Below are 12,638 nucleotides of genomic sequence, written 5' to 3'. Positions count from 1 at the left end.
CATTTTTTAGAACCTCTTTTGATTGAAGTGTACAAGAGCAGCAATAGCCCAAAACTCATCGCGACTTTATTAGAATAATTTTTTGAACGGGAAAGCGGTAGTAATAACCCTTCATGTCCTTTAAAGTGCTGTTAAGGAGGGTGAGTTTGATTGATGTAAATAATAATTGTTTATATATTATAAACAATATATATTATAGTCGTGACTGACTAGAAAAAACTCAAGAATTTAAGTGAGGATGCAGTCAATAAAAATCACCACATGGGCTAATAAAACTACTTTTCAAATTTGTCAAGCTTTCGAGAATTTTATTCCCATCAACAGGACAGTTTCTAAAATGTATAAATAAAAGGCATTCCTTGATTTTTTCAGAGAAACAAACACACCTAATAATAGTAGGTATCTGGTATGTTTTGACTCTGACTTTATAAACTACACCCTGTATATTTAGTATAGGTATACTTGAAATGACTTCCCAATTCTCATTCAAATTTGTCCAACAAGAGGAGATAAATGACACTAATGACAGTGATAGTTGTTTTCTGTCATATTAAACCACAGATAAATTGAATATTCTGCAACATAAAAAAATATACAGAGCGTCAGTTAAAAGAAATAAGAGAAAACGTTTTCATTAAACCGAAAGTTGTACCCGCTTTATAAGAATTTAAAGTGTGTTTACTACCCTGAAACATCTAAAACTTTGTACACCAATTGCTGTCCTCCTTTCACGCAGTTGAGCAGCTCTGAACTGTTCAAGAACGCGATACTCGCTCCATTCAATTGAGGCATAAAGTTCCAGAACTGTTCCGCGCCATATGGAGGCACGAGGCAATCGTGCAGAGCTCCTTTCAGAACCGTTCTCGAGTAGCCCCAGGGCGTAAAGCCCGGAACTCGAAGTTCGCGAATGGAGGACAGCAAATGATGTATCCCTTCGTAAAAGACACTTGGATGTAACAAATTAATAATGCAACCGTATAAAAGGTTGGTCCACCTATACCTTCCATTTCCAGTCCATATCTGTTCCGTATTTTTGGTTGTATTATACGTAAGCTTCCGTTCCATATCAGTTCCATGCATACTTTTGGCTTTGATATAAAAATTTATATCATTACGAAAGCTCTATTTTAAGGTATCTTTTGAAAAGGTAATAGATTTAATTAAGAGTTGAAAGAATAAATAAATATCAACCAAAATGTTTACCAGAGCTGGTACAAATGTAAAAGAACTTGACAACGCTGTTTTCGATACGCTTCAGTCAGTCCGCCAAAAAAAATGTATGGAAGGGAAAGATATGGAACGGAAGTGAAACGGAACGGATAGTGTAACATGATATAATATTTTTATGTAAGCGGAAGGTAGCTGATACGGAAGGTAGTGAGAATCCAAGCAATAATGCTTCAATTTTCGCTCCAAACCAAACGAAAATGCATTTTATTCAAAAACTAAAGATACCAGCAACAAAACGATTATTCCGTAACTCTCTACCGAAATAATAATAAAATAAAACATAAAACAACATCTAAACAAATGAAAATGAACAGTGAAATGATAGGCTGGGTTAGGTGACGCAATCGTGTCTCAGCGCGTGACGGACTCCCCCCTGTCGTCCCTAGGCGGTGGACTGCGGTACTTAGCCCTAATGTGCAGGTACTTTGAGGCGTCCTTGACCGTCCTGTCCGGACTGTCCCTGGACACGACCTTCACCTGGCAGGGGTCGTGACGTAGCAGAAAGTGATCGAGGGTGTCCCAGCCGCCTCCCACTCTGACCATCATGTGCCTGCCTTTCAGAAGCTGCAAGGAAAAGGGTATCATTCGAAGAAAAAAAAATATTGTCAGGACTAAGATTTAGGCCGACTTGGGTTTATAACAATTTCGGAAAAAAATCATATAAAATCAAAAACATCTAAATAAAGGGGAGACAAATCTCTCCATTAATAAAGCTATTTGTTTACATCATACATACTGTAACACTTTTATGTGAATTAAAAAGAGATGGTACGTAAAAGTAATGAATGTTGATGTGAAGTCCTTGTCTTGTAACCAGAGATGTATTTACGCATGGGCGACAAGCATGCATCTTGCAATTAGTATTACAGTTCGTCTGCTGGACCTTATTATCTCACAGAAAGGAATGCGGGCCAAAACATTTAAATAAACGTCGTATTTTATACGACGACTTAACGAGCACGTCACCGCAAATCGCTCCTCCCGCTCATTTTATTGGCTACTTGCAAATTTGTCGAATTTTTAGTGATGGGACGCGTCGTCTAATTTTTTACGGAAAAGATCGAGAGAATATCGTTTCCCTCTCACGGATGCCCCGTAGCTAAAGAACGGACAGACGTACAGTATATGTTATAAATTCGTAGCCATTGTAATAAAGCCTACTTAATTATTAATTTTCTTCCTACAACAAAAAAATAATAGTTTAGATTTAGGTTTTATACAACCTTAATTGGACATCCCTGGTTTTTCCTTGTTTTGTTTTGCATTTTGACATTTTTATTTCGGTATTTCAGAATATAGCGATAATTCACAATATTAATAATTCAGAATTGATAGTAATATATATTTTTCTAATTATTCAATCGAAAATAACATATTTCTTTAAAAACACTAAATTGATGCATTTTTCTCGGCTCCAATTAAAATGGACAAAACTGGGTTTTCCCGTGTAGTCTTCAAATGATGTTGTTTTGGAATTTATGCATTTATACGAAAATGAGCCCTTCATATGGATGGCCAAACATAAAGAACATAGAAATCGTATTGCAGTGTCCAGGGTGGACCATTTTGATTGTTTCTATAGGGTATCTAGGAAACCGTGAGAAATATTCAAATTTTGATACTGCAGTCTCGGGTTCTTTTTTTTGAAAAAAATACAATGGCGCAAACGGATCGTGGCTATCTTGATCGGTTTCAAAGCTACAGGGGGATTCTCAGATTTTTTACTTTTTGAAGATGTTCGATAGTTTGTTTATTTCAGCCAATCACGGAAAAATGAATTATACATTCTAAAGGCATTTTCTGTGTAGAATGCAGTGGCGTAGTCAGACTTTTTTCGAAAAAAATATTTTTTGAGATATTATAATTATACTTATGTTTTTTTTTAAATAGAACCCCCTCTATATTTTTAAATTTTCTTATTCAGCTTGGTACGGGCTTCTCGAAAATATATATCACTCTATATTTATTTTCACTATTAACCTCAGCATTTCAAATTATTCTTAAAATATCCACTGAGTAGATAGTACATGATAATGTTTCGGACACGCTGTTTTTGAAAAGATCCAAAATTGATTAAACTATCTTCTAACCTTTTAAAAATGGCTGGGTTTGGTTTCTAGCGCTCTGGATACCGCTCAAAATATAAATCAGCTGCCATTTGCTGATGTTTGTTAGACTCAATATAACATTCTAACATATTATATTTCTCAAAATTTTTAAATTTACTCATTTTTTTATTATTTAAAATACACACACTTCAATCTGTTGAAATGAAATGTCCCGCATCCATCAAAGGTATGTTCCGATCACAATGACAACCCTTTACTTTGTTACTCGGCGCGGCCTACTATCTACTAAGTGGATATTTTAAGAAAAATTTGAAATGTTGAGGTTAATAGTGTAAATAAATATAGAGTGTTATATATTTTCGGGAAGCCCATGCTAAGCTAAATACGAAAATTTAAAAAAATATACAGGGATTCTATTTAAAAAAAACATAAATATAGTTAATATCTCAAAAATATTTTTTCGAAAAAAAGTCTTTTACGCCACTGCATTCTACAAAGAAAAGATGCCTTTAGAATGTATAATGAATATTTTCCGTGGTTGCTGAAATAAACAAACTATCGAACATCTTAAAAAGTACAAAATTGAGAATCCCCTATAGCGAAACTTAATCAAGATAGCCACGATCCGTTTGCGCCATTGTATTTTTTCAAAAAAGAACCCGAGACTGCAGTATCAAAAAGTCGAATATTTCTCACGGTTTCTTAAATACTATAGAAACAACCAAAATGGTCCACCCTATACAGTAAAGAACTTAAAAGAATCACTAGCAACGACAATTTCGGGACGACTGGTGTCCATAGATCCGACTATACTGTTTACTTGCCAAGGATTTAAACAATGTTTGTGCTGGCGTACTTGTTAAAATGGATACATCGTGTGAGCGCCACACTTGCCGAAGTTGTTTACAAAGTGGGGAGTGTGGGAATACTTGCCAAGTACGCAAATACTGGCGTACTTGCCAAGTAGACGCAGAGTCGTGAGTGCGCCTTTAGACATTTAAAAATACTTTAAACAGTTCTTTTGCAAAAAAAAACAATAAACAATAAAAATTACTTGACAACACTGCAACGCAATCCGCAGAAATTTGGCATCACTTATTTTTATTGAAAACGATGTTTGATCGCTAACACGCTATAAAATGTCGATAGTTTTGTCTCTATTTAGATGTTTTTGTGTAAAATTTAACTTCACTCAGCCAATTTGATGTAAACCCAATGGATAACAATTGCACTGACCATCGTTTTTGGTCATACCTACAGTATAAAACATGAAATAAATATTCGGTAAGTAGTACTTCAACTTACACGGATGAAAACATTCTTCCCTGCGATGTTGTACTTTCCTTCGCCAACTTTCCTCACTTTTAGTTTGTCGCATTTGCCGCTAGCACAGTTGCAATTCCGTTGCATCAGCCTAGCTGCCAGCTGCACCTTCCTGTCCAGTTCTGTGGTCAAGTTTTGGGTCGGTGTGTCTCCTCCACCTAGAAGAATGAAGAAATAAGATAAAAAAAAAAGATAAATTCGCATGTATATGCAAGCGTGAGCTTGGTTTTCGTTGAATACAGCTGGCGGAGTTAGTTTATTGTCTTTTAGAGCAAAAATAATCATAATGTTGGTGTAATATTAGTTACCTATATACACCAACTCCAAAGTTCCTTGTCTAAACTCTTGTATAAATATTTTTAAGGTCTAAACATTTGGAAGAAAATGACTTAATGTGATACAAATTAGTAAACAAATTATAATACTAAGGGCTGGCAAAGGTTAGTCTTGGGTCGAGATTTCCGTATGTAAGAAGAGTACAATGCGTTTATAATGTACTGAACAAAGAGAGGACAGTAAACACGTTGCCAAACGTATGAAATAAACCGAGAAATTGTGCACATCGCTAAGAAACGTGGAAGGGGATATAGCAGATTTGTCGCAGTTGACCGGTCGACCCAATCGATACCCCTGTCAGTACTTAAAGTTCTAGGGAAAGATGTACGTCATGCGTTCAGCTTCACGATTTAATTACGTCTCGTGATACTTAATTTGTTTATTTATTAACGAGTCGTTGTAATTTTCCCTATAGCTTTTTTTTTAAGTGCAAGCTAGAAACACTTGCATTTTTGGTAAAAATAAAAGGAATTGAGTGGGTATTCGATAGTGGTTGCGCTATTAGAACTCTGAATTCAAAAATCGATATCCCGAAATCTATTAGAAATAATAGATTGTAGTTTTTTCAACAACTTTTAAAAATAACCGGTTTGCGATCGGATTTTACTTTACTTGATAGGGAAAGGCGTATCGGCAACGCCGCAACAACAAACCGTCGCGTCGTCGCGTCTGTCGGTCACATATCTCTCACTCCGACTTAATAAGATCCTATGCGATTTACTTCCACACATGTAAATGCCGACCCAAAAGTAATAGTTGCCAGCACGGTATACAATATACAACACCATACCAAAACATCCTTGCACGTAAATATTTTACCTTTACTATCCACGCTTCTTCTTCCGTTATCCACCACGTCCAGATCTGGATCCTCCGGACTGCCACCCGACCATTCCTCGTCCTCTGTGTGATCGCTGGGCACTCCATCACTGGCTCCCCCTGTGTTTTTGATCGCCGGAAGTGAACTGAGCGCTCCGGAATCGCCGGCTCCTCTACTATCTCTCGGATCCTGGATCAAGATCACTCTGGGTCCGGTGTTCCAGCGTTCAGCGTAGTGGGATATGGCAGAAGTGGATCTAAATAAGAAATATTATTATTGATTCCGTGCAAAACGAGCGTTCGGCATTTAACGTTTTATGTAAAACTGGCTCGGTAGTTTTACGCAAATGAAGAAGGAAATTAAAGATAAAGGATAATACCATATCCGTATTGTAGTACATTTTTAGACAACTTCTTTATTTTTAAGATTTTGTTGGTCAAACATCAACAAAATATTACTTATTTTTGGACTAAATTTTCTCGAAAATAAAGACATAATTTAAAATTCCGTTACAATACGGAAATAGATTGAAGTTTTGTGATTACAGTGATATATAATTTATATGGTTTTGTAACAAATTGATCGCTATTTTATGGCAAATGCTGAAGCTCTACAATTAATTCTTAATCAAGCCTTAATCAAAGCACGTGTGTGGGATTAATGGGAATTCATGGGAATTTTGGGTGTGGCTTAACACGACAGGATCGGGCTAAGCCTTAGGCAGATTTCTGAAATATAATATATATTTCCTTCGGCCACACACCCGCTTTACCCGACCCCTGGGAGTGACCCGAAAGTACAGCGTAATAGACTCTTAAGAAACACCCTGTATACCTGCTGTGGCTCATTTTCATCTCCCCATCCATGCGGGGCGGACTGGCCTGGAATTGCCAGGATAAAAGCGAACTAAGTCCGGAGTCCCCGGAGTTGTTCCTTTCCTCCTCTGCAATCTCTTTTTCCAGCTGGACCAATCCGGGTGGTTCCACGCCGAATTTCGTGGCTATCCTGGCTACTTCCAGGAGGCATAGGATAACGCTACGTGGATGGTTATGTAGAACTGGAAATCAACAGAAACTCGAAATCAAGATTACGTTCAAAAAACTACAAAAAAAACAATCTACTTTTAAATACATAGGACAGACAATAATTATTACTGTACCACTAAAAAACTTTTCTCCATGGATAGACTATGGAATACTTTTGCCTTTGTTGTTAATTGCCATTGCCTTGTCCATTAATTACGTGAGAAACTCAAGGGGGTGAGAACAAATATCACATCTCACCACTGGTGGAGGGGAGTAAAAAAATTATCAAAATCTCCTCACGTAATTTATGGATGCATTACGGATGCTCCCGTATATACTTTTTTATAACTTTTTTATTTCTATAGCAAAATAAACTATGTTTCTGTAAAAAAATAATTCTTAATTTATTTACCTAAATCGTCGCTTTCAAACAGAAGATTTTCATGAACTCCTATTGATTTGCAAAACTTGAGAAAGTTTGCCACATTGTCTCTGGAGAAAAAGCTTCTTCTCATGGCTTTTTCGAAACATTTACCTCTGACGCTTGGTATATTCTGAAACCAGGATAGGAGAATAATAAATATCTCTATATCATACATAAGATATTAATATAGCAATTCATTCAAAATAACATACAAGATTTTGCAGATTATTTTTTATTCTTCATACTGTATGATCGAAAAAAAAACGGCGTCGAAGACGGTTGGGAAATAAGAATCGATGATAATTTTGGCGATGTCAATCTCTAGATTTTCTAAAAATTGACGTAAAACTTGTCAAAACCGGGCACCATTTAAAAAAATCTGCACTATTAAAAAATAGTAGGCCTTAGTATCACCTCGTCAAAATTATCATCGATTGTCATTGCCAAGCCGTCATGGACGCCGTTTTTTTTCGATAGTATTGCAGATATAATGTATTGTATGTTTGATGATTAAATTTAAAATTTTAAAATGTATGAATAAATCTACGGGAAAAATAATATATTGGGCCATCCATGATTGATCTGTTGGCTCTGCCATATACGTTGATTAAGCAATATGCCCAACATATTTCTGGTCAACACAATAATTCTTAAATTCAAGGGGTGGCTGCAATAATCAGGCAGCTCCATTTTAATAAATTTGTGGGAAATCGAAAAAGAGCTGCTGCAAACCCACAGCAAGGCAGCTCCAACTAACGTCGCCATTTATGTACAGGGACATCATTTTAAGTGTCTCACTCGGTTTATAATTTTCCTGTTTTCTATTTTAAGATAGTAAAAAGATATTTTAATGTAATTTTTCGCGAGGATGACAATTTTCTACATTAAAATTTTTTACAACGTCAATTTTGACATATACGACGCCATCTTGATTTTTTTTAAATGGAAACCCCCACATATTTTAGCATGGTCCGGTAGACGTCAATTTTGACATATACGACGCCATTTTGATTTTTTTTAAAGGGAAACCCCCACATATTTTAGCATGGTCCGGTAGACATATTCTAGCTAATTTCAAAAATATATAGTTTAGTATACTTTGCACTTACCGTTTTCGATATACAGTGGATTTAAAAATGAATTGTTCCAGAATCATTTTAAGTGTCTCACCCAATTTAAAATTTTCCTCTTTCCTATTTTAAGATAGTAAAAAGATATTTTAATGTAATTTTTCGCGAGGATGCTGATTTTCTACACCAAAATTTTTTAAATCGTCAATTTTGACAGATACGGCGCCATCTTGATTTTTTTAAATAGAAACCACATCAAATTTTAACAGTGCCCGGTAGACAAATTTTAGCTAATTTCAAAAATATATAGTTTAGTATACTTTGCATTTACCGTTCTTTATATACAGGGGGTTGAAATCAAGAATTCCTCTAATTTTTATGTATTTGAATATGAATGCCATTCACTTACAACTGAGTGGTATTTGTATCCAAATGCATGAAATTTACGTAAATTATCTATTATATCTATATATAACTATCTTATGATAAATGACTAGCAGTTTAAAACTAAATTTTCATTTTTTTTATATACAGGGTGGTCCGAACTGTATTCCGGAAACTTCGGCAGCATACTCTGCAGATAAAAATAAGTAAAAAGTTCGTATAAATATATGTCCTACAGTACTTAGTTTCGGAGATACAGGGTGTAGAAGTTTCATTTTTATTTCGATTTTTTCGAATTCATTTCTGAAGTAACGTCAATATTTGGCTGAAAATTCGTGTCTGGGAGTTTTTTGACATGAGAAACTTGATTCTGATGTCAATATGACCCTTATTTGTAGGGGGCGCCACCTACATGTGTTTTAACTGTTTTGAAAAGTAATAACTTTTCGCCCATATCTGTATAAAACTACTGAGTAAAAAAATATACATTTTCTTGACTTTTTACGTGAAAAATGTCTCTTGGTAAAAATCACTACGAGCAACCTTTCTCAAGATATTTCGAATGGAAATAGTCAATACATGTCATTATTGACAAAAAAATAAACACGTTGAGTAGATAGATATTTGGCTGAAATAATAAATGTGGGAAATTTTAATTTTTTTAAATTAATTATAATTTTTTCTGCGGAAAAATGATGATAAAACAGTTTCTGTTGAACTTTTGGGAAAAAAACATTTCAAATTTATGATTTCAGTCTAGTAACTCCACATGTTTAATATATGTCAATGATGACAGGTATTGATAATTTCGTTTCCCAATATCTCGAGAACCATTTCTCGTAACAATTTTTACCAACAGACCTTTTTTACGTAAAAATCGTTATAAATGAATATTTTTTCACTCATTAGTTTTATAGTACGTATACTCAGTAGTACGGACGAAAAGTTATTACTCTTCAAAACAGTTAAAACACGTGTATGTGGCGCCCCCTAGAAATTGGATTTATATTGACATCAAAATCAAATTTCTCATATCAAAAATCTCCCAGACACCAATTTTCATCAAAGTATTAACGTTACTTCATAAATTATTTGGAAAATATCGAAATAAAAATGATACTTCTCTACTCCCTGTGTCTCCGAAACTAAGCATGTTAGGACATTTATACGAACTTTTTACTTATTTTTATCTGCAAAATATGCTACCAAAGTTTCGGAATCACCCTGTATGTAAAGGTCATATGAAGAAGAATCAAAGTATAAATAAATAAAAAAAATTAAGCCTCGTAATTGTCAAATTTGACATTTTCAAGAATTTTAAAATTCGAAAATTGTAAACTGGATGAGTCACTTAAAATAATTCTAAAGATTTCATTTTTAAATGCACTGTATATCGAAAACGGTAAGTGGAAAGTATACTAAACTATATATTTTTGAAATTAGTTAAAATATGTCTACCTGACCAAGTTAAAATATGATGGGGTTTCCATTTAACAAAAATCAAGATGGCGTCGTATCTGTCAAAATTGACGTTGTAAAAAATTTTAATGTAGAAAATCGGCATCCTCGCGAAAAATTACATTGAAATATCTTTTTACTATCTTAAAATAGAGAAGAGGAAAAGTTTAAATTGGGTGAGACACTTAAAATGATTCTGGAACAATTCATTTTTAAATACACTGTATATCGAAAACGGTAAGTGCAAAGTATACTAAACTATATATTTTTGAAATTAGCTAAAATATGTCTACCGGACCATGCTAAAATATGATAGGGTTTCTATTTAAAAAAAATCAAGATGGCGTCGTATCTGTCAAAATTGACGTTGTAAAAAATTTTAATGTAGAAATTCGGCATCCTCGCGAAAATTTACATTGAAATATCTTTCTATTATCTTAAAATAGAGAAGAGGAAAAGTTTAAATTGGGTGAGACACTTAAAATGATTCTGGAACAATTCATTTTTAAATGCACTGTATATCGAAAACGGTAAGTGCAAAATATACTAAACTGTATATTTTCGAAATTAGCTAAAATATGTCTGCCGGACCATGCTAAAATATGTGGGGGCTTCCATTTAAAAAAAATCAAGATGGCGTCGTATCTGTCAAAATTGACGTTGTAAAAAATTTTAATGTAGAAATTCGGCATCCTCGCGGAAATTTACATTGAAATATCTTTTTACTATCTTAAAATAGAGAAGAGGAAAAGTTTAAATTGGGTGAGACACTTAAAATGATGTCCCTGTACAGTTATATTGAGAGATTGTTGCAGGAAACGATCGGCCAATTTCTTTAAAGGGTAATTCATTAAATATCTCATTTTCGAAAAAAATTGGAGTTGCCTGGTTATTCCAGCCACCCCTTCAATCCTATTTTATAAAAGTTCGACACTTTTTATGAAATAAATGTTTAGAAAGAAAAGTTTGTAAAAATGTGCATTTAAAGTGTTTTTTTTTTACCTACCCCTTTGACTAAACCAGCTTTTGAAGCCCTCTTGGCAGCTTCGCAGATTATTTGGGCTAAGTGGCATATAACGACGCCATTATCCAATTCAGATAGGAAGTTATCTCTGTTTATGTAATCGATTCCTGAAACAAATAAAAAATAATCAGCTTTCACACGTTGATAGCTAAAATAATATATAATTTTTCGTCCGTACCTGTATAAAGCTACTGAGTAAAAAAATATACGAGCCCTAACAACTAAATGTTCGGAAAAACAAAAATTTATTAAAAACCTTTATTTTCATTAACTGAATTATTTACATTTAAGAAATACATTAAAAATATATTAAAATCTAACATTTCTAATGAGTATTTAAATAGTTTAGTTTCTATAAACATTAAAATAAACTGTAGACCAATAAATAAACAAAAATATTGCACAATATCGTGACAACTAAATGTTCGCGCGGACACTTTAAAAAATAACTGTTCTAATATGGCGTTACATCGGCATGAACTTTTGCAACCACTGCATGTCTGTTTGGCATTGTTCTTATTAATGATTGACATACGCCAGAGTAAAAATTTTGCCATAATTCACTTAATATCATCGTCAAATGGGCAACGGTTTCTTGAGGATCGTGGCACAATTTTTGTTATGTTCTATGCCACATGTCTCGATAACATTAAGGTCCGGACTGTGCGAAGGCCATGAGGGGACCATGATGTTTATGTCCCTAAACCATTTTTTAGTAGTTTTAGCCATATATGGAATGCCCCGCCATCCTGTTGAAATATAAAATTCATATCCTGATAAAGGTCTCTCGCACTTGGCACAAAACTGTTTTTCAAAATTTCTTGATATTTTGACACATTAGTTGTGCCTTTCTACCACCTTCCTAGACCCATTGCGGACATAATAGCATATAATGTCTTTAGGAAATTCCACTGTCCGTCTTTCATAAAGATCATGCATGCGTGCAGATAGTGCAGATGTAATCCTTGAACTTGCGATTTGCGATTAGAATTATCAGCGTCGGATTGGAACTTCTGATGTCACAAACTACAAAAATGACATTAAGGTAAAATATTTAATTATTTCCCAATCCGACGCCGACGCTAATAATTCCAATCACAAATGGCAAGTGCACGGATTACATGTGCACATGAGCCACTTTAATATCGATATAATTAACACCGCTAGGGTGTCTATTTGATAAAGATTGCCTCAATAGGACAGTGAAATTTTCTAAAGGCATTATGATTTGAAGGAGTACGTCCAAAATAGGCCCAGAAAAGTATGAGGTGGTAGAAGGCATAATTGATGCGTCAAAAAATCAAAAAAATTTGAAAAATATTCTTGTATGAAGTGGGAAGGACAAAGATCCTTGTAACGAATTGTTCTGGTAAAGAGCAGGACAATAATTTTATATTTCAGCAGGATGGCGGGGCATTCCATATATGGCTAAAACTACTAAAAAATGGTTTAGAGACATGAACATTAAGGTCCCC

At 34.4% G+C, this 12,638-nt stretch overlaps 1 protein-coding gene across 1 annotated transcript; it reads right to left on the bottom strand.

The window, feature by feature from the left end:
* Positions 1–1,414: 1,414 nt before the first annotated feature.
* On the bottom strand, positions 1,415–11,270 carry LOC115884245 (growth arrest-specific protein 2-like; the record flags this gene model as incomplete). The annotated part of the gene is made up of 6 exons (XM_030902746.1): positions 1,415–1,794; positions 4,605–4,780; positions 5,778–6,034; positions 6,613–6,835; positions 7,216–7,357; positions 11,146–11,270. Coding segments are annotated over 6 exons (1,136 nt in total), but the record flags the coding sequence as incomplete, so codon positions are not given.
* Between the last annotated feature and the right edge of the window lie 1,368 nt (positions 11,271–12,638).

The sequence above is a fragment of the Sitophilus oryzae genome, unplaced genomic scaffold, assembly GCF_002938485.1.
Source record: "Sitophilus oryzae breed Bouriz unplaced genomic scaffold, Soryzae_2.0 scaffold_225_pilon_pilon, whole genome shotgun sequence".
Taxonomy (NCBI): domain Eukaryota; kingdom Metazoa; phylum Arthropoda; class Insecta; order Coleoptera; family Curculionidae; genus Sitophilus; species Sitophilus oryzae.
The sequence above is the reverse complement of the archived record's forward strand: the minus strand, read 5'-3'. Positions and strand labels throughout refer to the sequence as shown.